Source organism: Neofelis nebulosa, chromosome 9, assembly GCF_028018385.1.
Source record: "Neofelis nebulosa isolate mNeoNeb1 chromosome 9, mNeoNeb1.pri, whole genome shotgun sequence".
Classification (NCBI taxonomy): domain Eukaryota; kingdom Metazoa; phylum Chordata; class Mammalia; order Carnivora; family Felidae; genus Neofelis; species Neofelis nebulosa.
In genome coordinates this window covers 38,495,592-38,521,567 of record NC_080790.1, presented here as the reverse complement: position 1 = coordinate 38,521,567, position 25,976 = coordinate 38,495,592, and the positions used below count along the sequence as shown (strand labels likewise).

At 51.3% G+C, this 25,976-nt stretch overlaps 1 protein-coding gene across 9 annotated transcripts in view; it reads left to right on the top strand.

Moving 5' to 3' along the window:
* Positions 1–25,976, top strand: part of PAX8 (paired box 8) — a 58,870-nt gene that overhangs the window by 13,139 nt on the left and 19,755 nt on the right. For 5 of the 9 annotated variants that reach the window (XM_058683364.1, XM_058683369.1, XM_058683366.1 and 2 more), the window contains exons 3-7: positions 19,354–19,519; positions 21,980–22,180; positions 23,521–23,609; positions 23,917–24,042; positions 24,303–24,478. In XM_058683364.1, the coding sequence (XP_058539347.1) occupies positions 19,354–19,519; positions 21,980–22,180; positions 23,521–23,609; positions 23,917–24,042; positions 24,303–24,478 (758 nt within the window). The remainder of the gene's footprint in view (positions 1–19,353; positions 19,520–21,979; positions 22,181–23,520; positions 23,610–23,916; positions 24,043–24,302; positions 24,479–25,976) is intronic. The other 4 variants (XM_058683365.1, XM_058683371.1, XM_058683363.1 and 1 more) reach the window with 1 other exon arrangement.

Sequence of the window (25,976 nt, the reverse complement as noted above, 5' to 3'; positions counted from 1 at the left end):
ATCAGAACTCCCTGGCAGCTCGGTGCCCTGAGCCGCTCAGTCCTCTGAGCCGCTCAGTCCTGGCCCTGCAGCCCTATGAACACACATGCCCCTGTTCACTAAAATGTGCAGGGGCCACGTGAGTGTGCACCTCAATCTCACGGACGCACAACGCCTACTGCAGCACCTGCATGAACTGATTATCACAAACAATATGGCGTCATCATGAATGGTTTGTACATTTGATCCACAAATATTTGTATAACCTTCATAAATCAGTGATTCTCAAACAATGTTTCCCTGCAGAGCAGGCAGACGCGCTCACTGATATAATGCAACTGAGCAAGGGTGGCAGGAGAAAGTGCATTGGTGGACAAACCACCTTCGAGTTCAAGGTGTAACTTTTTTTCCGTTTAGTGGCACAACGTCGTACGTTCCTTAGGATCTGGGATTGAGTTCGCAGCACACTATACTTTTTGCTACGTGGAGCTTGCCGTGTGGTCACGCTCTCGGTGGACGTGTGTGTGACCTTCCAGGTGCCCTGTCTCCTGACAAGTATCAGAACAGCTAGTGTTGATGTGAGGCTGGAGTTGCCTGATGTCCGCGTGGTGGGTGCAGCACCCCAATTCCGTGAAATCGAAAGATGCACATTCCTGTGTGGGAAGGCATTTCCATCACAGAGGATTTGCACCGCCACCATCAAGGAAGGAGCCCTGTGGGAGCACCTGGGTGGCTCAGTCGGTTGAGTGTCTGACTTTGGCTCGGGTCATGATCTCGTGGTTCATGAGTTCGAGCCCTGCATCCTTCTCACTGTCAGTGCATCCTCTGTCCCCCTGTCTGCCCCTCCCCCCCCACACTGTCTCAAAAAAAAAAAAAAACATCAAAAGGAAGGAAGGGAGGAAGGAAGGAAGGAAGAAGCCATGTCCCTGGGCCCCCACCTTTCCCTTTTACTTTCTCAACAAGCCCCCTGCTCTCCAGGAATATGATATTTGGCACACATGTGCCAGTCATTTAAGGGACCCAGTGGCTTTGCGCCAGAGTAAGGACACTTGCCCACACAGCTTTTTCAAGTTGCCCCTCTGTCTCGCTCTCTGCTGCCCTGGAGCATCCCTAGGGCTGTGACACCTCTCCTTGAGATTTCTTCAGAGATTTCTTCAGATGGGTGAAGCTCCCATCACCCCTACACCTTCCATCCCAGCCGCTTGTCTTCGTCAGCTCAGGCTGTTACAATACAGTGCCATGCACTGGGTGCCCAAACAATAGATATTTATTTCTCACAGTTCTGGAGGCTGAGAGTATGAGATCAGAATACCAACATGGTGGAGTCTGGTGAGGATGCTCTTTCTGGCTTGTAGACTGGGACGTCACACTGTATCCTCACATGGCCTTTACTTGGTTCCTGTGCTTGGAGAGAGAAGGATCTGGTGTCTTTTCTTGTAAGAATAAGCGTTATTATAAGCTCGAATTATAAGCACTGATCCCATCATAAGGGTCCACCCGTGGGATGCCTGGGTGGCTCCGTTGGTTGGGCGACTGAGGTCATGATCGCGCCATTCAGAGCTTGAGTCCCACGTCAGGCTCCATGCTGACAGCTCAGGGCCTGGAGCCTGCTTCAGATTCTGTGTCTCCCTCTCTCTCTGTCCCTCCCTCACTCATGCTCTGTCTCTCTCTATCAAAAATAAACATTGAAAAATTAAAAAAAAAATAAGGGTCCACCCACATGACCTCATCTAACCCTAATTACCTCCCGAAGGCCCCACCTCCAAATACCATCACACTGGGGATTAGGGCTTCAACATATGAATTTGAGCGGGGGGGGGGAGGGACACAACATTTAACCCATGACACCAGCCATAGAAATCATCATCTACTTTTTCCTCTTTCTCAGATTCACAAACCACATGGCCCACCACTCTCTAGAGATGCTTCTCTTCCCAACCTCTAATGCCCTGAGACTGTCCCCTCTCCTCCTGGCCTATTTCTCTCCTAAGTGGGTGCTCAGTCTGGCCCCTGGGCCTGGATCACCTGAGGGTATACTCTAGCTCCTAAAGAAGCATCCAGGGTCCCTCTACTCTCTGCCTCTGACTCCCCGCATGCCTGCACTTGCCTGGCAGTGCCCTGCACAGGTCTCTGACCACACACCCTCCCCCCCTCCCCCCCCTAGCCCACGCTTAGCTACTCCGGGGTCCTGTGACACACCCTTGCCCTCTCACCCAATCATTCATCCCCTGGCGACATAAGCCTTGAGTTCTAACTCCAAATTATCTCAAAGGACATTTGTACTCTATCTTTAAAGTTTAATGAGTGAACATGCATGGAACCCTTCAGTAGGTTCTGGGCTTTGGGGTTGCAGAACTCAAGACACCCGGCCTCCGCCTTCTTGCTGACATTCTAGAGAGAATGGAAACAAATTGGACTTTCAGCCACAAGCCAGGAGAGAAAAGAAAAACCTCAGTCCAGATAGACACAAAATGCTGAGCCCGTGGGAGAGGAGGATATACGGGGCCATGATCGGGGCAGGGGTGGGAGCCTGCGCCGAGGCAGGGGCAGGATTCCATCAGAGGACTCTGGGAGGGGACCAGCAGGAGCAGAGATGTGGAGTCTTAGGTGTGTGTGCAGCCGGCAGGGACCAGAGTCAGCTCTGGGCAAAGGATACAGCAACAGAACGTCAACTGGGATTTATAGGGGGCTTTGACCAGAGAGACCAGGCTAACGTGTTGTTGATACAACCCTGCTGTCAGGGTCAGGAAGCCTGGGCCAAGTGCACTCCATGTACATGTTTGGGAGTGTTTTACTCACCGTGCATGAAAACTTGCATCCTCTCCTAGCTTGACTTCACACTTCCCTTGTTGATTTTCATAGTCCCTTTAGCTCTCTTGCTGGAGCCGCGTACCTATTTTATCCTCTTTGGGCTTTGTGGTATTTTTATTAAGGGGAACAGCTTGGCAATAATCTGTGATAGCTAGATGATTCGCATTATCAAAATGTTCTGATTTCTCTCCTCTCCCACCCCTGTTCTAGAGTATCTTAGCCTGGTGATTTTCCAAAATAATCTTAGAGTCCTGTTGGCACTTCCTTTTCATCCAATCATTAACAGGCATTTGTGGGCAAACCGCTGGTATACAGTTTGAGAACATTCTATCCCACTTCCCTGACACTGTTTCCCACAACTTCCATATGCAAACCCATGTTCCAGCCAACTAGTCTTTGTTTCCAAAACACATCGTGTGCAGTCCCACCTCTGCGCATTTGCCCATGCGATGGCAGCTGCCTGGAACATCATCCCTACTCCTACCCTTTAGACAAGGTCCCGCCCACATTCCACTTCCCTAACCCGACCCTTTCTGCTCCCCTCAGCTTTAGTGACCCTCTGGTCTGTCTCCCCACTGCACTCGCCTCCGAGCTAGGCAAGAGCGAGAACTCTTTGTTCTCTCTACATCCCTAGCACTTGGACATAAAATCCTGTATCAAACGAGGGCTCTGAAAATGCCTATGATGGTAGGTTTTTTTTTTTAAGCTTATTTATGTATTTTGAGAGAGAGACAGAGAGAGAGAGAGAATGAGTGGGGGAGGGACAGAGACAGAGGGAGAGAGAGAATCCCAGGCAGGCTCCAAGAAGTCATCACAGAGCCTGACATGACTCTATCTCACAAACCATGAGATCATGACCTGAGCTGAAATCAAGAGTCAGATGCTTAGCCAGCTGAGCCACCCAGGCACCCCGATGATGGTAATTTTGGCATAATCCTCCAACAGCATGTTTTTGTTTTGGAGTTGACCTACCTCGTACATTTGAGCTTAGCGAATAAAGCTTTCCCAACATGAAGCGCACTTGGCCCTTTCACACGATATTGCCGCAGGCCCCCGATGGGGGCTGTTGAGGTTGGGCCGCAGTGACCCCTGGAAATAGCAAGTATTGGCAGGGCGGGTGCCCAACATCCACAAGGAAAGACCCCTGTTTGGGCCAGATTTAGGGCCATCTGTAAGGACCAAAGCTTACAAGATTCTCTAGGCTATGAATTAAGTGCCCCAAACTCCTCTGGCACATAGGAGATATATGCTGGATGTTTAGTAAATATGAAAATGTATGAAATGAAAATATGAAAATGAAAATAGTAAATATGAAAAATGATATGACCATTTTAAAAATCTGCTTTATACAAGTGTTTCTCAAGTGTGGTCTTCACTCCAGCATCAGAAGCTCCCAGGGCTCTATTAACAGATGTAGGGCCCTGGAGTCTGCACCCATCACAGGTGCCCAGTGATTCTGCTGTGGATCAGCTTTTGAGAACCACAGATCCATAGTCAGCCCACCAAGGCCCAGCCAGAGGTCTTTCACAGGTAGAGACTGTCAAGCCAGCCTGCTGGGGAGACAGCCCTTCTTCCTGTACAGCAGCCCTGCCTCACCGAGATTTCCCATCTGGCTGTGGGCAAGAGTGGATCAGACTGACATACAGTCTCAAGTCTGCTCTTAGCTGGCTGTGCACAAGCCAGTGCACACGCTAGCCCCACCTCTCTCACAGAGTTATGAAAACCCATCTCCGATAAAAACCAAGGCCCGATTGATATTTATTAAATTTAATTAAATTTAAGAATCACTTATTTGCCAACACTTTGAAAGGGCGCTGCAAATGTTAGGTGAGTCCATAACCAACCCTTAAAGTCAATCTGGAAAGTTCTTGAAAGCAGGAGAAGCCTGGAGGTCCTGATTGACTGGGGGTTGGGGGGGGGTACCCAGCCTGGCTGGGTAAGAGTGATTGACACCTACATGGAGGCTTTGTTATGCTGATGTTGACATTAAAGAAGAATTTGCCACATGATAGAAGGATCAGGAATGGAGACCACAATGGTGGCTCTGTAGGAACCATAGTGAAGGGAAGAGGAGAGGGGCACATAGAGAGGATCAGATGTTAGCAAGTGCTCTCTGCCTGACTGAGCCTGCCTTATACTGTGAAGTCACTTGGAGAGGCAGCCAAATATCCCAGGAGAGTAGCCCACGGATGCCTCCCTAAACCTGCTGGATCCAGTTCAGAGCTAGAACCCTGTTGATCTGTGCATTCGTTTGCTGGGGCTGCCATAACAAAGTACCACAAACTGAGGGGCTGAAATAACAGAAAGTTGTTGTCTCACAGCTCTGGAGGCTGGAAGTCTGAGATCAAGATGCTGGCAGGATTGGTTCCTTCTGAGGGCTGTGAGGGGGAGTCTGTTTTTCATGCCCCTCCCTCAGCTTCCCGTGGCTTGCTGGCCATCTTTGGTGTTCTTTGGCTTGTGGCAACATAACTTCAGTCTTCGCATGGCATTCTCCCTGCGTCATCACTGTGTGTCCAAATTTCCCTTTTCTTAAGGACGCAGTCGTGTTGGATTAAGACCCACCCTAATGACCTCATGCTGATCATTTGCAAAGACCTTATTTCCAAATAAGGTCACATTCTGAGGTACTGGGGGCTAGGACTTCAACATATGAGTTTTGAGGGGACACAGTTCAACACATAACAATCTGAGTGTTGCAGGTTGGTGATCTGGGTCAGCCCTCCACCCAGCCCTGAATGGACCCTTGGCTGCTTTAGGTCCAAATGACACCAGCTGTAGAAGCATCTGTTGGGACTGACAGAAGAGGAGGAAAAACCAATATGGGTTCTCTAGAACTTTTCTTGTGGTGTCCACCCCAGTGCTCCCACAGAGGAGAGGACTCTGCTTCATAAACCCGGAACCTGCAGACAAGACCCTTGAGTCTGGGTTCACCACATAAGCAAATAAAAATGACAAATGAATAAGCTGGTAAGAGGAGCAGAAATGTTTTTCAGGGTATGCTGAGATTCAGAACACATTCTGCCCAATCCCCATACTTTTCTTCCTCCTCTGTCTGCCAAGCTGGCCCCAGCCAAGGTGGTGCCCAGGTCCAAAAGGGCCTCCTGGAGGGTGGAACCAACAGGGATTTGGGTCAGAAAACCTGAGTCTTGACTGTGCCATGAAGTGAGTCTGTGACATTAGACGGGTCACCTCCCCTTCCTGGCCAAGAACGCTCTAGAAGGGCCCACAACTCTGGCACTAAGATACTGCCCATGGCCACCTCCATAGTCAGTCAGCCAGAGCGTCTCTCTCTGTCATCATGCAGGTCACGTGGCAGCCCAGGGGGCCCACTGTGTGCCACTTTCCCTCATCTTCCTACAGGTGGCCTCAGGGCCACCCACTGGTAGCTTCCTGTGTGGAAAAGTTGCCCAATGTCCCGCCACAGAGCTCTCTGTGCACACCCTCCTGGGGGTGTCTGACCTCTGCTCCCAGGCCTGAGGGCATTCCTGGAGTGGCAGCTGTTGGATCGGGAGGACAATAAAGATCATTTGCTGCCTTCAGACCAGATGAGGAAACTGAGGCACAGCCAGGTAGGGTCACAGAGTGGGTGGAACCCAGGTCTCAGCACCCCTGTTCCCTCCCCTGAAACCATAACCTGCAGGCTGAGTCTGCCTCTGCCCGTCCCCTCCTGGTTCCTTATGCAGCCTTGAGTGTGGCTTCTAGAGTGTGTAATCCACTTCGCTATGGTGCCAGGGGGGCCAGGTTCTGGGGGCCCAGCTGCCATCAGGTGTGGAAAACACAGATACACGGTTTTGTCACACATTTTGCTCGGTGTGTCGGGCTCAAAAACGCGGTTCCTCTTCATTTGTTCCTACCTGTTTTGCTCCACAGGACAGTCAGGCTCCCCTTCTTCCCCCTCCCACCCCAGCCCTGAGGGCTCTGCACCTGCACGCGCACGCACACACACACACACACACACACACACAACCCTTCCAACTGCCTCAAGTTCAGACCAAAGCTCACCCTTTCCAGCCACCTCCTTGCTGAGCTTGTCAGCCACCTCTTATCTTAAGACCTCAGAAGCATAGAATCCCCGTTAGAGAGAATCTCCAAGGTCATTTAGTTCAACCCTCTAGGTGAGGCAAAATTTCCCGCTTCTCCTCTTCACGTGATTTCACTTCTATTCAAGATGTCCTTCGAACCTCTGGCCTCTCAGTCACTGCAGCTACCCCACCTGCCGGCCGCTACTTCCTTCCCCCCTCCTTCTGCCTCTCCCTCTCCCTCTTCCACCAAGGCCTCCCTTGTTCACCAGGGGTCCTTCAAGCTACCTGGCCTCTTCCTCCCCTCCCCACCTCTGGGTGATTTTTAAGTCAATGTCTACAACACCCACATTTATAACATTATAACTTTGAGCTATAGAACCTGGCCGAACGTTACATAACATATGTCCTCAGGATGTGAATTATTGATGATTCATCCTCATGCACACACACACACACACACACACACACGTGCACACCCCCCACCATAGATATTCCACAGGCTTGTCGAAAGAATTGAAGGAGATGTGCATGTGAACGGATTTTAAAATTTTAAGGTTCTATAATGTGTCAGGGATTATTAACTTGTAAGTTTCTCAAGGGCAAGAACTGTGTCTTCTATGCAGAAACCATCTCCCCACACACATCCAGCCTGGGATATTATTAGACTTAGAGGGGGTACTCATTGAATTGAAATATAACGAACTGAAAATTGCTTTAACATAGACCCATATTTTAAAAAACAACATTAATATCCAGGCCTCTGACCCCAGGGAGGGTGATAGAAAGGTGGGGCACAGTGATTTGTGTGGCTGCTGGGCTTCTAAGTACGTGTCCAGGGCGTGCTGGCATTGTCACCTCTCAGGTCTCCCTCCCCACCCCCCCCACCCCCGAGATGCAGAGGCCCGAGCCCTTTCTCCTATAGCCCCTGGTGTGTCACTTCCGGAGAGTCTGGAGACATCTAAACTCAGTGAGAAGGGGCCGAGAAGAATGACCTCTAATCAACCTCCAGCCAGCACTGGAGGTCCACTGAAGCCTCTGACCAGAACTTTATGTTCAATCAATTAATTAATGCTTTCAATAAACATGTATTGAGCATCTAATGAGTGGATATAAACTCTAGGCAATCACCAGAGGAACTTTTTAAATTTTTTTTTTCAACGTTTTTTATTTATTTTTGGGACAGAGAGAGACAGAGCATGAACGGGGGAGGGGCAGAGAGAGAGGGAGACACAGAATCGGAAACAGGCTCCAGGCTCCGAGCCATCAGCCCAGAGCCTGACGCGGGGCTCGAACTCACGGACCGCGAGATCGTGACCTGGCTGAAGTCGGACGCTTAACCGACTGCGCCACCCAGGCGCCCCAGAGGAACTTTTTAAAATACAGATTTAGGGACACCATGGCAAGAGAGTCTGGTTGAACTGACCAGAAGTAGAAAGTTTGCAAATGCCCTAGGTGATTCCAACATGCAAACAGGTGGGAGCATGGCTGTCCCCCTACAAGGCAAGCTTATATGGCCAGATAGGACACTGCACCTGCCTTCAAGGAGCTAGGCATCTAGCTATGCAGACAAAGCATCGACCCCGAGAGAGGCCTAATGAGATTCAGATAGGGGGCCATGGACAGGGGCAGTCGGGGATGGGGGAAGGTAGGGGATAATGGAGGTCCCTGACAGCTGTCCCTGACAGCTGGTCCAGGAAGGCTTCTATCTGGGGGAACATGAGTGCAAGGTGAAGATTAGCCACCCCAAATTCACATCCTCAGAGAGGAGGCTTCACCTCTTCTGGGAAAGGAGGCAGCGTGTCTCTAGCTGGAGAACCAAGGAAGGAGGAGAAATGGTACCCAACCTTAATCACAGCGACAAAGTGGCCCATCCACTGTGTGGCTTACCGATGTAATGTGTGGATCTGAGAAAGCTTGCAGAGGCTTCCAGAAATCTCTGAGACAGCCCCAGCAGGGAGCCTAGCCAGGGAAGCCTCGGGTTTGGCGACCCTTCAGAACAGCCCGTGTTTTCCCACGTGCCTCCAGCTCCCCAGCCCCTGAGTTCCAGGCATCCTGACTGCCTTCAGGACAGGGCAGGGCCTCACGTCAAGTGGGACTTTTCTTAGGAAGCTTAAGGGTCTATTGACATTTACAGCAGCTCCATCCTCGGAAATCCATGCACTGGGGCCCTTCCTGGGAGGGAGGTGACAGGGTTAATCTAAGGGCTGGGGGAGGCGGAGAAAGGCCTTGAAACACACGGTGAAGCCAACCAGATTAATAGAGGAAGAGAGAGGGGGGTAGACCATTAGGAAGACAAAGAGAAAATCATGCTGGAGCAATAGAAAGGGAAATCTAATATCAACTAGGGAAAAATAAATGGAGATTAGGGCAAACAAATTAGCTTTAATGGGTTCAATGCTAATACAAGAATAACAGCCGAGCTGCGAATGCCTTTGAGGGGAAGATGGGATAAAGAACCTGAGCAGTCATGCAGGCAATAAAGATGATGCAGGGAGGGGGTCGGCCAAAGGAGCGCAGAGGCAGAAAGAAGGGAACACTCAGGGTGAATGGGCAGGGGAGAGGTGGTGGGAGGGCTCTGTCATCTTTGACGGGACCAAGGGACTGGGGCAGGGAAAGGGCTGGGAGGAAACGAGAATGGGAGGCGCAGGGGCAGTCGGCAAGGGCTGGAAATAAAGGAAAGGAAGGCAATCAAAAGAGAGGGCAGAAGGATCAAACCCAGAGCAGGAAAGACTGGGCACAAAGGCAGTGGCGAAGCATGGAAATAGAGTGCAGGATTAACATGAAGGGTACGGGGAAATAGAACTGAATTAGGTTAGGGGCGCCTGGGTGGCTCAGTCGGTTAAACATCCAACTCCTGGTTTCGGCTCAGGTCACGATCTCATGGTTTCATGGGTTCAAGCCCCGCGTGGGGCTCCATACTGGCAGTGTGGAACCTGCTTGGGATTCTCCCTCTCTCTCTCTCTCTCTCCTCTCTCTCTTCGCCTCCCCCACTCATGCTGTCCCTGTCTCTCTCAAAATAAATAAATAAACTTAAAAAAAAATTTTTTTTAAAAAGAACCAAATTTATGACTAAAGAAAATTATAAAAAAGGAAAGATTAGGGCCTCAACAAAATGAAAACCTGAGGAGGATCCTGAAGTGGGTTTTGGAACGTACCCCTGTTTGGTAGGTGATGTGAAGACACTGTGGCTCCTAGAGAAGGGGCTGACTGTTCTGGAACCACCCCGTGCTGCCAGGGGTGGGGCTGGGGGTGGATGGGCCGGCACCTGGAGGCCCTATGCCCGAGTCTCAGTTCTGCCCCTTTGTAATGATGCAGCCTTGGGCAAGTTCCACAGGGCCTCTGCTCCTCATCTCCTCATCTGTAGAATGGGGACAATGTGCTACCTACCTCAAAGGGTTGTCATGGGAACTAATGAAAAGATGCACTTAGAATAAGTACCTCCTGTAGATGGGCTCTTAGTATTATTCCTAAGCATTGACTAATGGGGGAAGGAGGTTGAATCCTGAAAATAGCCCTTGCTTCCTTCCTCCTTCCCCTCTTTCCTCTTCTTTAAGTCCAACACTGGCAAGATACCAAATTTGTCTCTTTCCCAGCTGGAGACTAATCCAGGGGAGACCTCTTTCCCCACCCTTTGTCTCCCTCCCTCTGCCCCTCCCAGCCCTCTCTCCCCGTTGAGGAGGAAAGAATAGTGCTAAACCCTCCCACCCTCTGGGCTGATCTAAGGCAGAGCTTCTAAGGGAGCCAAACTTCTTATCCTATTGTTCCTAAGGGCCTGCGGGGACCCTCAAATTTACTGGAATGACGGGATGAGAGAAGCTGGGAGCTGGAGTTTGTCCTCATGCCGTCCCAACCTGGAGACCTCTTGGGCTTCGTTAAAGTGCACAGAGGCACAAGAGGGACAGAGCCCAATGGACCAGGAGAATAAATCAACATGGACAAGCCCAAGAATCTATGAATAACCATCTCAGCAGGGGCTCCAGGAGCAGGGAAGCCGGAGCTGGGATTATTGCCTGTCCCTTAGGGCATTCCAGAAACTTCCAAGAGCAAGATAATGACCAGGCCAGAATAGGCCTCTTCCCTTTCTTTCCCCTAGGAGCAGTGGGTCCTTCCTGTAGTTACCACCTCAGGGTTACCTCAGTGTTTCTTTGTGCTCTGTTTACAGCCCTCCAGCAGCCAGATAAGCAAGCTCCTACATTGAAGCATCTCTGCGGAAATACCTAAGGACAGGTCTTCTGACTAGACACTGACTGATAATGCTGCTTAATGTCAGAGAGGTCTGAGGAAACAGGATTCCAGGACTGGCTTGGTCGTGTCCTTGGCCTTGAACACAGAGCACAGTGCTGAGCTTCTTGGCACTGAGACCTGGGACAGCAGTTTCTTTTTTAACAACTGGATCCTGTTAGACGTAAAAGGGCATCACTGCCCAGCAGCGCTGAGCCAGAAACTTCTCCTCAAGTGTGTCTCTGACTCTGGGGTGTCCAGGTCCCAGGAGGGGTAGCTGTTGACACGACACAGCGGTCATCCCTAGCCCGAGCTCTCTCTTGTGGCTCCTTCCCTCGGTGCGCACTGAAGTCTCCCCACCAGAGCCGTAAACCCTGTGAGGGTCACTCTGTGTAGGTGTCCCCGCATCTTTCTCCATAGGCCCTCCAAGGCCGGGGTTAGAAGGAAAAGGCTTCTCACCTTGAAGCCTGCAGGCCCGCCTTGGTGACAGTCTCCCATGGGAGTGACAGGGAGCCCCTGCAGACCAAATAGGCTATAAGTGAGCCATGACAAGTGCCCACACGTTTCATGCTGACGTCAAAGGCTTGATGTAAAGGAAGGCCTCTGTGTTCATCCCATGGCTCCTACAGGAGGGCAAATTTCTCTTTTCCTGGACTGTGATATCTGGACCCCTTTTAAAATAGCTCGTGTCTGAGAGAATAGGACTTTGCAAGACAGAATTCTGCTTAGCACAAAGAATGTGTGGGCTTCACTAAGCTTGTTTGGGGCCTGTTTACTTTCCTTCCTGTCCCTCTGTCCCTCTGTCCTTCCCTCCCTTCCTTCCTTCCCTTCCTCCATTCCACCTTCCTTCTTTTCATCTCTCTCTCCCCTCCTTCTTTCTTTCCTTCCTTCCCTCCTTCTTCCCTCTCTTTCCTTTGTTTCTTCCTTCCCTCCCTCTTTCCTTCCTTTCTTCCAATAATTAGCCAGCATTTATTGAGTGCCGACTGTGCACCAAGCCTTATACTAGATATTAGTGCTTCAGAGATATAAAAAAATCATCCCTCATGGGGCACAGTCTATGTAGCAGGACACAGCCAGTATAAATAGATGCATATTCTGCCACGTGTAGTGGTAGAGACTATGCCCTGGCATGTTTAAAAGGAAGGACCAGAGACAACAGGCAGGAAAGGCAGGGAGACTTCCTGGAGGAGGTAGCTTCCTGAAGTGACTCAAGGTATACGTACAAATCAATCAGGAGACGGTTAGGAAAGGCCACTCCAGGCATGGAGGACGGCACAAACAAGGACACAGGGGAGGATTTGGATGCTATGAAAGAACAGCACTCAATTCCTCACTGCTGGGTCATCAGAAATAAGGCTCAGGCAGGTAGGAATCGAGGCTGGAGAGGAGAGGTGAGCTAGAATCAGCTCACATGGACCTTGTCCTCCAGATTTAGTAGCTTAGACGTCACCCATAGGAGATGGGACCACACCCCAGCGGGTTTCTTCAATACCGGGGGGCACACGGTCAGACTCGGGTTTTAGATGGGTTGCTCCCCACAAAAGGCCATGTGTGCACACTGAGAGCAAAGACCAGTGAGTCCAGGGGACTGGTTAACCCCTACCTTTGTCTCAGATTATACATCACTTAGAGAGATTGTCTTTGGTCACCTGGAACTAATTCTATGTCTCACCCTCCACCCCCTTATTCTTTAATACTGCACCCTATTGTGTCCTTCTTAGCACTATCCTAGCAAGAATTATCCATTTATTTATGCGTTTACTTTTTAAATATCTACCTATTTCTAGACTAGGGGCTCCATGAGATCAGGCATCAATTCGATATGATCAGTCCCAGTAAAGTGCCTGGCATGTGGTAGGTACTCAATGAATATACGTTGAATGGATAAATGAATATTTGGATGTGTGAACACTGGGGATGGCTAGGAAGGTACTGGTTAGGTAAATATTTAAGAGGTAAAAATGTCATGGCTGAGTGAGTCCTCCCTATGAGCAGAAGGGAAGAAACTAAAGACCATTCGTTCTTTCATGTGGCACATATTAATTGAACACCTAATACAATTTAATAAGGAACAAAACAGACACGGTCCTGCCCTCATGGAGCTTTCGATCTGGTGGGAGAAGACAGTCACTACTCCTGTATATAATCATGCAAATGAATGTGAAATTAAAATTTGAATGACTGCATTGCAAGAAAGATAAACGATGTCATGGACGGTGTCTAACCACAGGCCCTAACCTACTCTGCAGGGTAAAGCAAAGCCACCCGGATGAAGTGACTTTGTGCTAACCTATACAGGATGGGCAGGAATTAACCAGATAAGAGGGTAAGAGATTCCCTCAGGCAGAGGGAACCGTGTGTGCAAAAGCCCCAAGGCAGAAGGACGCACTGTTAGCTCTAAGGTCACGCTGAAGCCAATGAGGGAGGGCACAGTGCACATTGTGGTTGAGGGTGGTGGGGGATGAAGCCAAAGGCAGGCTCTGTGCTTGCATGGCAGCTGGTGCTTTTACTGACCAAGACAACACTAGAGAGGAGGCTCTTTATCACCCAACAGGAGATTTCCAGTAGGAAACTGGATATAAAAGGAAGGGGAAAGTTCTGGGCTGGAGATCCCAGGGGTGCCCATGGGGCCATCAGTACATAGGTACAATGAGAGTGGGTGTGTGATCACCAAGGATGATGGTGTAAAGTGGGTGCAGCACTGGGGTTTGAGAAAAGCCTGAAAAAAAAATATATATATATATACATATATAATAGAACAAATGAGAGAAGAGAGCCCAGTAAAGAGAAACAAAAGCAGGTCTGAAGGTATAAGAAACCAGGAGACAGCGTTGTCATAGAAACTTCTTTAAGGAGAAGAACCTAGCACGGAACCACCCGCCATCCATCCAGTACCGAGTTCGAGCACACGCTAAGCTGGAGGCACACAGTGAGTTGACCACCGAATAGCAAGGAAGGAAATGAAAGAAATAAGAACAGCAAGCATGACTACTTCTCGAGAAGTCTGGTTGAAAACAATCATCAGAAAACATTTCATAGTCAACGGGGGAATATTGCAGGGACGGGGAGGGGTTGGGGAAGCGGCATAGAAGAATGTAATTGAGTTTGTAGGTCCAGGGAAAGACCTAGTAGAAAGGGAGAGGTAAGTAACACAAAAGAAAAATGAGGAGGGGTGCCTGGGTGGCTCAGTCGGTTAACCATCCAACTCGATTTCGGCTCAGGTCATGATCTCGTAGTTTGCGAGTTCGAGTGCCACATCGGGCTCTGTGCTGACAGTGCGGAGCCTGCTTGGGATTCTCTCTCTCCCTCTCTCTCTGCCCCTTCCCCCCGTCTCTCAAAATAAATAAACTTAAAAAAAAAAAAAAAAAAAGAAATGTGAGGCTAATTTATGGAGTAGGGTTCCAGAATGGGTAGAAGGGCGAGGCATCGATGCGAAATGAATGAGAAGTAGAGGCAATAGCTTTACCTAGCTACTGTCTCTGCCCCAGTCAGTCAGCCTTGGGGAGAGAAGTGCAAGGCACAGACACCAAGGCCACGCAGCAAGACGGGGCTAAAGCCAGATGCAGAAGGCTGTCTCTCGGCATGCCCACCCCTTTTGTGCTAGTCTAAGTCCTAATGTGTCCAGGGAACCCATAACCATGGATGCCGGTGCAATCCGACGTGCAAACTTGGGGTGCAAGGTGGAACAAGAGGTTGGAACACTAGGTTTCTGTGGTCCTAGAACACTTCCTTTAAGAATGGTTTGAGGCCCTGGCCTTTATTCCAGAAAGGCACCAGGCCAAGGGGAGCAGCTGGGAGGCTGCAGTGGGTGACCACAAGCCCCTCCCGCTATAGTCCTACCAAAGGTCAAACTTCCACCTCGACACCCTTTGGAGATAAAGCAAAAATCCCCAGGGAGTTACATGGAAATTCTCCCAGAACAGCACATTGCACCAGTGTCACTCTGGGACTGGGCAGAGGCGTGAGGAATGAGGCAGAAAGAAAGAGGAGAGTATTGGAGTCTGCCACTTAGAGATCCCACAGTGGAGAGTCAGTGCGATGTGACCATCACAACAGCCCCACACTTTTGGAAAGCATTTTTCTGTCTCATGTATATGCTGAAGCATTAATTCGACTTTTATGACAGGTGCCAGGTAGAGAAAGACAGCAAAGGTCCTGCCCTTGAGGAGGGCCCTTTGGAATATAAATAAAGAGACTTATCAGTGCCCTCAGTGACATGACAGAGACTTGTATAAAAGACTATGGGCCCAGGAAAATTCTCCATGTGTCTTAAAGGTTTGGGATTGGTACACGTAACAAGAATTTTAAGCGATGAGCGTCTCTCTTTTCCTCCTACCATTCCTGTTCCTTGGAGCTCTATACGGAGTGAAGAAATTACCAAAGAAAATCCTAATGCCTTCCTGAATGGCACTTTTCCATAGTATACACTTCCGGACAGCAGGCTTCATCTGGGGTTTTGCAAGGATCCAAACCCCTCAGTGTCGAAACCCCTCAGTTTCCTTCTGTGGCCCTGGGAAAGTCGGCATCCCCTTGTCTGAGGGCCTCCGCACTCAGAACCTGCTTGTGTCTGGCCAAGCAGTCTTGTCTTCCTCTACCATACCCACCCATGATGCTCCAGACCATGCAAAGGGCCTTTGCTTAGGAAGTTTCCAACCTCTTTCGGGTTCACACCTTCCCACTAGTCCAACCAGGAGCTCCCACTCATTCCCGGCTTCCGGCCTCAAAGCCCACCTCATCCACAGCTGCATGGAAAGGCAGTCAGCACGGTGGGCGGCCCAGCCCATCCCGGTGCAGGAAGGAAGGCTGCACCCACCTCTGGGCATTTGGTGGTGACTCACCCAAAGGACTCCACTCCCCCACACCGGACAGAGGAAGGACAAAAGTCCTTCCATTATGGGGACTCAGCTCAATGCCTCAAACCATACGGGCCATCTCCATCTTCTGTTACCTGCCTGCTACCTGCCTGTCCTACGCCACAGTAAATGTCTTCCAGTGGCTTGAGAGCGCCAAGACCTTGTGCATGGATGTATTTTCCTGTGGATACTTCTTCACCTGGTTACCTCCTGGTCATTCCTCCCTGCAACTTCCATCTGACCACTTATGGGCTCCCCTAACACCTGAACTTACCTTTTTCAAGAAACTTCTCCCTCACCATGGTGATTCCCAATTTATGTGACTGCATCCCCCAAAGATTGTAAGTTCCTTGAGGGCCCGGTTTCCTGACCTATTCAAGATGGCATCCTCAGTGCTCTGTACCTGAGCCGTGGCAGGCACTTCATACATACGCGTTGAGATAAAAAGAAATGAAAATTTTAACATACAAATAATATGAATTATTATTCTTAGAAGGTAGGGCTGAGGTGGTAGATGTACAAATATTTAGTTCCTCTCAGTTTTCTTTCCCTGCCATTGTCCAACCTAAACCAGTGGTTTGCAACGTGTGGTCCCAGACAAGCAGTATCGGCAGCATCTGGGAACTTCGTAGAAACAAATTCATGGTTCCATCCTCGACCCGCTGCTTCAGGAACTCAGGGCACTGGGCTCATCAGCCTGTGTTTTTAAAAGTTCCCAAAGTGATTCTGATGCAAGCTTAAGTGTGTGAACCACTGCCCCAGTCCTAGGTCCAAGCTTGAGACATAACATTAGACACAGGAAAAAGTTTCATTCAATGGATGAGAACAGTAGGGCTGAAAAAAAAAAAACAAAAACCTACCAACTTTCTCAAATGATAAAAGTAAAAACAGACAGAGTCGATGCAAGACTCTGGCCCAGAGCTCCTTGTACAGCAACACAAAGTCACTCAGAAGCCACTAAAATAAAATAAAGCACCAGAGCATTTATAGTTTAGGGGCCAGAGGTATGAGAACACCTTCCATTTCACACTGATGCTGGATGATCCAATAAATAAGCCTTCAGGAGGGTTCCTGAGGGCTTAGGTCTCTAAGAATCCTGACCAGCCTTTCAGGAAGATTTAGGACAATAGCCTATACAGCTTCAACAGAGAAACAGATAGGGTTGATATTTTTTTAAGGCACCATATCCAATTCAGGTCACCCCCAAAATGGCGCTTGGTTTTTTCAACTTCTACCTTTCTAGGGGTGAAGAACTCCACCTGCAGGAAAACTTGCTTCCAGATATAGAGGCTCTAGCCCCCACCCCCAAACACCTGAACCTTGGTAGATGACGTGGAAGATCGAAGGGGGAAAATGGGGACAAAGCTGGACGGTTCACGGTCTTGTCTGCGTTTGGGTGGCTGTCTGGCGCCCCCTTGTGTTCAGTGTCTGGACCCAAACGAGCCAAAAGACCATAAGGATGGCCGAATGAGGATCAAGTGGCTAAGCCATTCTCCAAGAATGGCCTGTAGCCATGAGAAGGCTCAGGAGAGGGTCATCTGGGATGTCCTCCCAGCCCTGGTGGCAAAGCGCTCGCTGGGACAAGCTGCCTAGCAGAGCACAGGTGGAAATTGTGCTCCAGCTCACCCAGTTGCCTCCACCAGGGAGATGGATCACTGTGTCCCTCCTGCTGGGTATTTGGCCAGCAGGCTTTTTCCTCCTGACTTATTGCCCAGGCCAGAGGCTTATAGCCTCTTTTTTTTTTTTTTCTTTTAAGAGAAATTGACTATTTTGCTGAAGCCAGCTTGGGCCCCTGAGGGGACATTGTAAGGCAGTTCTGAATGTGCTAAGTCAGTGGGCGATAATGGGCACTGTGTGCTCTGAGAGGCGCTTCCCACCCTTGGCCATAAATAGTCCTTAACGGGCTCACACAGAAGGCTTGGCACTGGCTCTTCCTCCTTGTCTGCTCGCTCCCCCTGACGCCCACCCCTCAAGCTCCACCATCCCAGCCAGATCACCAAATCATGCCCCGGTGTGGAAAGATCTCCTTCATGCCCAGACCATGGCACCTTCAGTGCAGGCCCGCAGGGGCAATGCCAAGCTTCCACGGTCGGCTCTGGACTCAACGCAAGTGCAGGACTCAACCCAAGAAGCACTGATGGGAGCCTTAATCTTTAGCTAGAGGCTGGTTGCTCCTCAAACGGGCTGAGTCACCTAAGTCATAAATCAGGTCACTAAAACTCTCCAAGCCCCAGTCTCTTCATCAGCAAAAGGGATATTTCAGCCCTGGAATTAGTCCAAGCTGGTCTAGGGATTTTAGAGAGTTGAGAAGGTTGGTAAGTCTAATAGACAAGCACTTTCTTACCTCTAAGCCTTTGCACATGCTGTTCCCACTGCCTGGAACAGTTTTCTCCCTTCACTCCTTCACTTGGCTAACACCTCTTTATGTTCAGTCAAAGTTCAGACTTCCCCAGGAACCCTTCTATGGTCCCCTAAGCCTAGGCTTGGTCCCCTTCACTGGTTCCCATAACTCCCTACTTGGGCCCCATCCCAGCAGTGGTCACGTGGTCTGGGCCCTCACTTTAATAAACCCCGTGAGACAAGAACAGAGATCACATCTGTCTTATTCACCTGGGCATCTGCAGGGTCTGACACATAGTAGGCACTCAATAAATACATTGGAACAGGTAGAAGGGCTCAGAATGAAACACAGGCTGGGGCCAGAGGGCAGAGGGCAAGTCGGGAAGGCAGCTAAGGAACATGCACACGCATCCACGGCTTGTCCACGTTCTGCACAACTGCCTGCAGCCTGACATAGTCCTGGGCCCCCGGGAATGGATGGCAGGGAGGATGGCAGGGACTCTGCCAGTCCTGTTAGTCCTCTGGCCCATAAAGAAGAAACCACGGGGTCACTCACTCGGGCCAGGAGCCCACACACAGGGCCTGGGCCCGCTCTGCCCTGGTTCAAGCAGAGAAGCTCTGCTTCGGTTCATTTGTGTTTGTGTTTCTCAGTGCAATTGTGCTTACAAAATCTGGCTCTGACAAATGTAAAGACCACTGAATGCCCTCATCTGATAGATAAGGAACGGGGAGCCAGAGAGGAGAGGGGACTTGCTCCAACATCACACAGCTCAGTGTCAGAGTAGGAAGGCTCTGCATCTCCAACCCCTTTCAGAGGGAGGGAAGAAGGTGGTGGGGTTGGCATTCAGAGAGGAGGGCTGAGGGTCTCAGAGGAGCCTGTGCAGATCCAAGAGGTGCCCAGACTGCAGCGCGCCCCTCTGTGGCATCATACACCGCCCCCCAATGGGAGCTGGCTTCCCTCTGCAATGGGAAACGGGGGGCATTGCATCAGGAGAACCAGAGGGCACCATGGTTAGAGTTCACGTGCACGGTCTCTCATGCACACAAGCACCCACGCCCGGGCTAATTCCTACCCACCCGCCCTGCCTGGCCCCTGACAGCTGTTCCTGGGACTACTGTCTTCTTAGGCCACGGAGGGCTGAATCAGCTAGGAGGGGCCTTTGTGAACGGCAGACCCCTGCCTGAAGTGGTGCGTCAGCGCATCGTGGACCTGGCCCACCAGGGCGTGAGGCCCTGCGACATCTCCCGCCAGCTCCGAGTCAGCCATGGCTGTGTCAGCAAGATCCTTGGCAGGTAAGCACAAAATTCACCACACGCCACCGTCCCTGCAGGGCTTGCCTTCTGCGGCCCACCTTGAAGCCACCCTCCCTTCCCCCAGGGGATTCGGGTCCATTCCCGATGTCCAGCCTTGGTCCCCGGGACCTGAACAGTGTGATGGCACTTCTGGACCTCCCCCTTATGCACTGCTCTTCTTCTGTTATTTTCCTGCCCTTTCTTCTTCTTTGTCCACTTCTCCTTCCTTTTGTTTCTCCCTCCCACTTTTCTCCTTTGTCTCATGTCTTATTTTTATAGGCTTCTCTACTCCTAAAGCAGGAGCATCTTCCCCAAAGCACCCCACCCCCACCCCCGCCAACCGCCGAGACCAAAGGAAATGGAGCCACCAGGGAGGGGCACATGATCAGAGGTGGCTCCTGCGGCCTAAGCCCTGCATGAGGGATGTCTGAGTGTGCTTCTCAAACTGGTAACTCCCAGAGCATCGGCAGCAGAAGCATCAGGGGGTCCTGATGAGAGGCAGCTTCTAAGGCCTGGTCCAGACCTACATATAAATCACAGCATCCACTCTGGAAGCCAGTCCTGGGTGCTGTGATTTTTATGAGATGACCAGGTAACACGTATGAACACTAACCACAGAGCAGTGGCTCACAGCCCCAGCTGCACGTTAGAGTCACCTGGGGAAAAGTAATTTAAAAAAAAAAAAAAAATATATATATATATATATATATATATATATATATATATATATATGTATGTCTTGGCCCCAGCCCACACCAATTAAAGCAGAACTTTAGGAGAATGAGCCCAAGTTTTCGTACAGTGCTAAGGCTCCATCAAGTGATTCCAACTTTCTGCAGCCAGAGTTGAGGACCACTGACCCAAAGGTTCAGGTGGAACCAGGAGCAGCAAAGCCCTGCTTCTGGATTGACATAGCACAGTCTGGAGAGCCACTCCCAAAATGCCCCTGCACTGGGGGACTTGGGGCTTTGCATCAGTTCAATGTACCTGCCTCCCTCACCCAACTGATAAGTGGATTCAAGAAGAAGGTCACCTGAGTGACTCAGTCAGTTGAGTGTCTGACTTCGGCTCAGGTCATGATCTTGTAGTTCATGAGTTCGAGCCCTGCGTTGGGCTCCGTGCTGACAGCTCAGAGCCTGGAGCCTGCTTCAGGTTCTGTGTCCCCCTCTCTCTCCGCCCCATCCCTGCTTGTGCTCTGTCTCTCTCTGTCTTTCAAAAATGAAGAAACATTAAAAAAATTTTTTTTTTAACGGATTCAAGTGGAATTCTGGTTTAAAGAGGCAAAGAGCCCTGAACTGTAACTGAACTGTGGAGAGCCCTGGCTTCCTACCAAAGGTGTCAGGGTAACATGTGCTCTGTGGCTAGGGTCAGGAGAGGGCTTCCCAGGGTGGGCTGGGGTGCCCCAGAGAGATGAGCCCTGAAAGGCTGTGACAGGCAAGCAGAGTTTTAAAGAACCAGATTTTATTTCATTGTAGAAGAGACCACAGAGTTTTCACAACAAGGAGGGCAAAGCTATCCTGACCTAAGTCTCTGATCCACCAAAGCAGCTAGTTGGTTGCTCAGAGGAGAGGAGAAGTGGACAGCCTGGGAGAGTGAGCTTGGCTTATGGGGCTGGACGTAGCCAGGGATCCAGGACAGGCTGGCATTCCAGAGTCCATGAGAAGCAGCTTCAACCTGAATCATGTAACCTGGTAGAAAACCAGTGGCCAGCCAGGGGGGGAAGGGAGGGGAGCAAAGGTGAACCAGCCAGACCGAGGCAGAGGGCCCAATGATCCAAGCTGGCTTCCTGGGGAGGGTAAAGCCGGGATGGCCAAGAACAGCGAGTCATGCTTTAACTAAGAAAAGCTGGATAGAGGGGCACCTGGGTGGGTCAGTCTGTTGAGCGTCTGCCTTCGGCTCAGGTCATGATCTCATGGCTTGTGAGTTCGAGCCCCGCATCGGGCTCTGTGCTGACAGCTCACAGCGCCCTGCTCTGTGTCTCCCTCTCTCTCTGCCCCCACCCCCACTTGCGCTCTGTCTCTCTTTCTCTCTCTCAAAAATAAATAAAAACATTAAAAAGAAAGAAAGAAAAGCCGGATAGAGAAACCCACCACTGTGAACTTGTATGTACACACGCAGCATGTGCATCACAATTTCCTTTCTAAGAAGGGAAATCTTTTGTTCTCCACAGGTGGCTCTTGCAGGAGCTCAGACACAAGACACTGGCCTGAGGGAAAGAGAGAGAAGCCAGGTGTCCAGGGTGAGGTCTTTAGCAGAGTTCGGCAGCAGCATAAACCTACCCATGCAAGGGAAACAGATAGTGCCAGGAACATCAAGTGTTTGAGGCCAGCCCGGGGGGGTGCGTTTTAGCCCCCAAACCCCTCCCCAGAAGCTTTGGAGAGGAATGAGAGTCTCTGGCTAAGTCCCGGCCGGAAGACCCCACCTGCTTATTGGGTAATTCTTTGGGGTTTTCTATTGGAGTAGGTACTACGAGACTGGCAGCATCCGGCCTGGAGTGATAGGGGGCTCCAAGCCCAAGGTGGCCACCCCCAAGGTGGTGGAGAAGATTGGAGACTACAAGCGTCAGAACCCTACCATGTTTGCTTGGGAGATCCGAGACCGGCTCCTGGCTGAGGGGGTCTGTGACAATGACACTGTGCCCAGTGTCAGCTCCATCAATAGGTAAGAGGGACACAGCAGCCGGGGGCCAAGGCACCTGGGCTTTGGGGGAATCATGACAGAGACCCGAAGAAGGGCCTGGCTTGGCTAGAGGGGAGCCTGAGGAGGGGCCTACTGCTGAAGAATTAAGCAGGAAGCACCCCAGGCTCCGGGCAGATATCACACCTCCCCACTGCTAGGAGACATTTCTGCCCCCACCCCACCCCACCCTGGGTTGTACTTTCCACAGTTTCCTTCCTCACATGCTACATCCTTTTTTGGTCAATGAAAGAATCTTGAATTGATCCTTTCTCGGGCCACATGACCCCTAACCCGGCCCTCATTCAAGCATTCACCCCATTGTTTCGTCATTCAATTATTCACTCACTACCTCAGTCAATCAGTTCCTCACTCGCTCATTCATGTATGTGTGATTCACTCGATTTATGTGCTAAGCCCTGGAAACACACAATCCTTGTCCTTGTGGAGCTTACAGTCTAGGGGGAAGACAGACACTAATCACGTACTAATCAAGTGCCCACACAAACAATTGTATGAGAGCAACTGTAAGTCCTCCTGAGGAGAGAAACATGCGGGTATGTGAGCTAGCATAAAGCGACTTGGTTTAAGAAGGTATGAAAAGATGTCCCTGAGTAAGAACGATGAATAAGAGTTAAATAAGTGAAAAGGGGAGCCAAAGGAGCCTTGAGGTAGCACATGCAAAGGACCTGTGGCTCATAGATCTTAGACAAGAAGCCGAAAGAAAGCCAGCAGATAGACGGGGAACATGGGGTAGGCTGAGGTGGAAAGGTCAGCAAAGACTGCCCTTTAGAGGCGGGTGGCCATGTCACATATTCTTACCTGTGACCTATAAGAAACTTGGCAGACTTTAAGCAGGAGGCTGACCGGCATCTCAAAAAGTCCACTCTAGCTACAATCGGGAGAATCGAGTAGAAAGGGGTCAAGAGCAGATAGGGGCAGGCCAGGGAGCGATCCTGGAGGGAGAGACTTGGTAGTGGCATGCACTAAGTTGCTGACAGTGAGATGCAGAGAGGGGTCAACAGCAGAGAGGTTTACAAGGTCAAACCCACTGAAGCTCATGATGGGCTTGAGAGAAGAGGGAAGGAGGCAGACGTGAACTCCGCCTGTATCTCTGCCTTGAGTGACCAATGGAACTGATCATGAAACGGGAAAACTGGGAAGGACCAGGTGTGAGGAGTAAGGCCATGCATTTGATTGTAGCAGGTTGTAATCGAGGTGCCTTTAAGATACCCAGGTGGGCTCTCAAAAAGGCACAGATCCAGGGCAGTGTGAGTCCTGTTTCCTCCTCTTCTCTCTAATAGCCTTTCTTGTCTTCCTTACAGGATCATCCGGACCAAAGTGCAGCAACCATTCAACCTCCCCATGGACAGCTGCGTGGCCACCAAGTCCCTGAGCCCGGGACACACGCTGAGTGAGTGCTGACCTGCAGGCACACTCGGCCTCGCACGCCCATACCCATCAGCAAAAACAGTCACACACACACACACACACACACACACACACACACCCGCCTGTGCAGACTGAGCCCTTCCACTGACAAAGCGTTGCTGGGTCCCGGGGAAGATGCACTGACATACTTAGGGGTGGAAACATTTCTGGCAGCCTTGATCCAAGAACCCCCACTCCCGTGGGCCCCCTGTGTCCCCCATGGTGGCAGCGGGGGCTCCCAGGGGTGTCACCCGCATGTGCTGACCCTCTCCCTCTCCCCCCCACTGCAGTCCCCAGCTCAGCTGTAACGCCCCCAGAGTCACCCCAGTCAGACTCTCTGGGCTCCACCTACTCCATCAACGGGCTCCTGGGGATTGCTCAGCCTGGCAGCGACAGCAAGAGGAAAATGGACGACAGTGAGTGTTGGGGAGCCAGAGGGCAGGTTGGGGTGGGGGGGTGCAGGAGGGCAGTCTGCTCAGGCTCCACGGGGACCGGTGGCCCCAGACTTTGCAACTCCCGCCTACAGCACGTGGCCCACCCCCCAAGCTGGCCACAGTCCCGCAGCCCGGAGCCAGGTCCTTCCCATCCCTCTGCAGCCCGAGTCTGCCCTTCCACTCTGGCCTGGGGTGTGGTAGATGGGTCCCCTGAAAGCTCTCTCCCTGCCTGGGGATGCCAGGTGACCAGGACAGCTGCCGGCTGAGCATCGACTCCCAGAGCAGCAGCAGCGGGCCCCGCAAGCACCTTCGCACGGACGCCTTCAGCCAGCACCACCTTGAGCCGCTCGAGTGCCCATTCGAGCGGCAGCACTACCCAGAGGCCTATGCCTCCCCCAGCCACACCAAAGGCGAGCAGGTGAGCAGCCGGGTGAGCAGGTGAGCGGCGGCGGGCAGGGGCCGCAGCAAAGCGCCGTCTCTCAAAGACTCCCAGTCAGCCTGCAGTCCAGCCGCCAGAGCAACTAGAACTTGCTCCGACGGGCTCAGGGCGCATGCTTCATGCAGCTCCAAGCCTCACAGACTTTATTTTCCCAGATGCTGGCATCTCCTCCCCTCCCCCCACCCCTGCCCCCAGCACTCTTGTCTCTCCTCACCTATAGCCTCTGAGCTCTGCCTTTTTGGGAAGAGCAACAACCATCCCTCTGTTGCCCCGTGGCTTTCCCAGACCGCAGGGGTCGGGTCCTACAGCTCCAAAGCAGCTCCTCCAAGCCCTACGCCGTGACCTCAGCCAGCACCTGCAGCCTACCTCTGGCCACTCACACCCGCACACCCTACGACCCTGCATTACTCATGCTCCCGAGCACACCGCTCTCGTTCACACCTCTCTGCACTGGCACAGTGCACGCCCTCCCCGCACAGCGCCTCGCCTCCCACCTTTCTGCCTGGAAAAGTACCGCTTGGCCATTATGACTCAGCTCAAGCATCACTTGTCCATGAAGTATGGTATGCCCTGCCCCTCAGACATGCTCCGTCTCTCCCTCGTCTGTGCTTCTGCATATCCAACGTGCCCCTCGGGTAACTTCTCACATTGTGCTGGAACCATCTAGTGGACAGAGGTGTGGACAGTGGATTTCATAAGGCAGGGCGGCGTCTTGAAGCATCTTTTTTTTTTTTTTTTTTTTTAATCTCCAGCACCTAACGTTGTGCCCCTTTTAGAATAGATACCCAGTGAAGATGTATGGGTGAGTGAGCTGAGAAATCCGGAATGATAAATCGCAAGTTACAGGGGAGTTTTTTGTTTTGTTTTTGTTTTTGTTTGTTTGTTTTTTTTATTTCTCGTGCTCAGGACAGGTGAGATGGTTTATAGTGGGTCAGCTTCTGGGACAAGGTAGCAGAGATGTCACGGGTCTCCCACGAGCCCAAAAGAGACTCCACAAGTCTGACAGAAACTCCAGGGCCGCTGGCCCCTCAGTTCATCTGTATCTGTCCGCAGTAGCCGTGACCTCCACCCCCTCCCCCACGGGATCAACCAGCTGAGGAATTCCCTTAGGGTGGGTCCACGCGTCCCACTTTGCTCCTGCTAGCGTTTGACCCAGGAATGAGGCAAGCCTTACGCCTTTAAAGTCTGAGCAGGACAATGTCGCCGATGCCAATAACCAGCTGAACCACTGCCAGTGACCGTCTGGGCTGCTGGGTCCATGCCAGCACCGCAGCTGGGCCGGCAATCTGCGTCAGCGATTTTATCAGGCCCGGGCTCTGCACCCCACGAGGGGGTGCAGAGAAAGCTGGCCATCAGCAGACCTGGGGAGAGGGTGCGGCTGCTCATCGGAGAGTCAGCACATGGCTCCCTGAGGGAAATGGGGCCGCAGCCGTGGGCCCACGGGGATCCCGCTCTGTGGGAAGGAGCCTGCGTAACC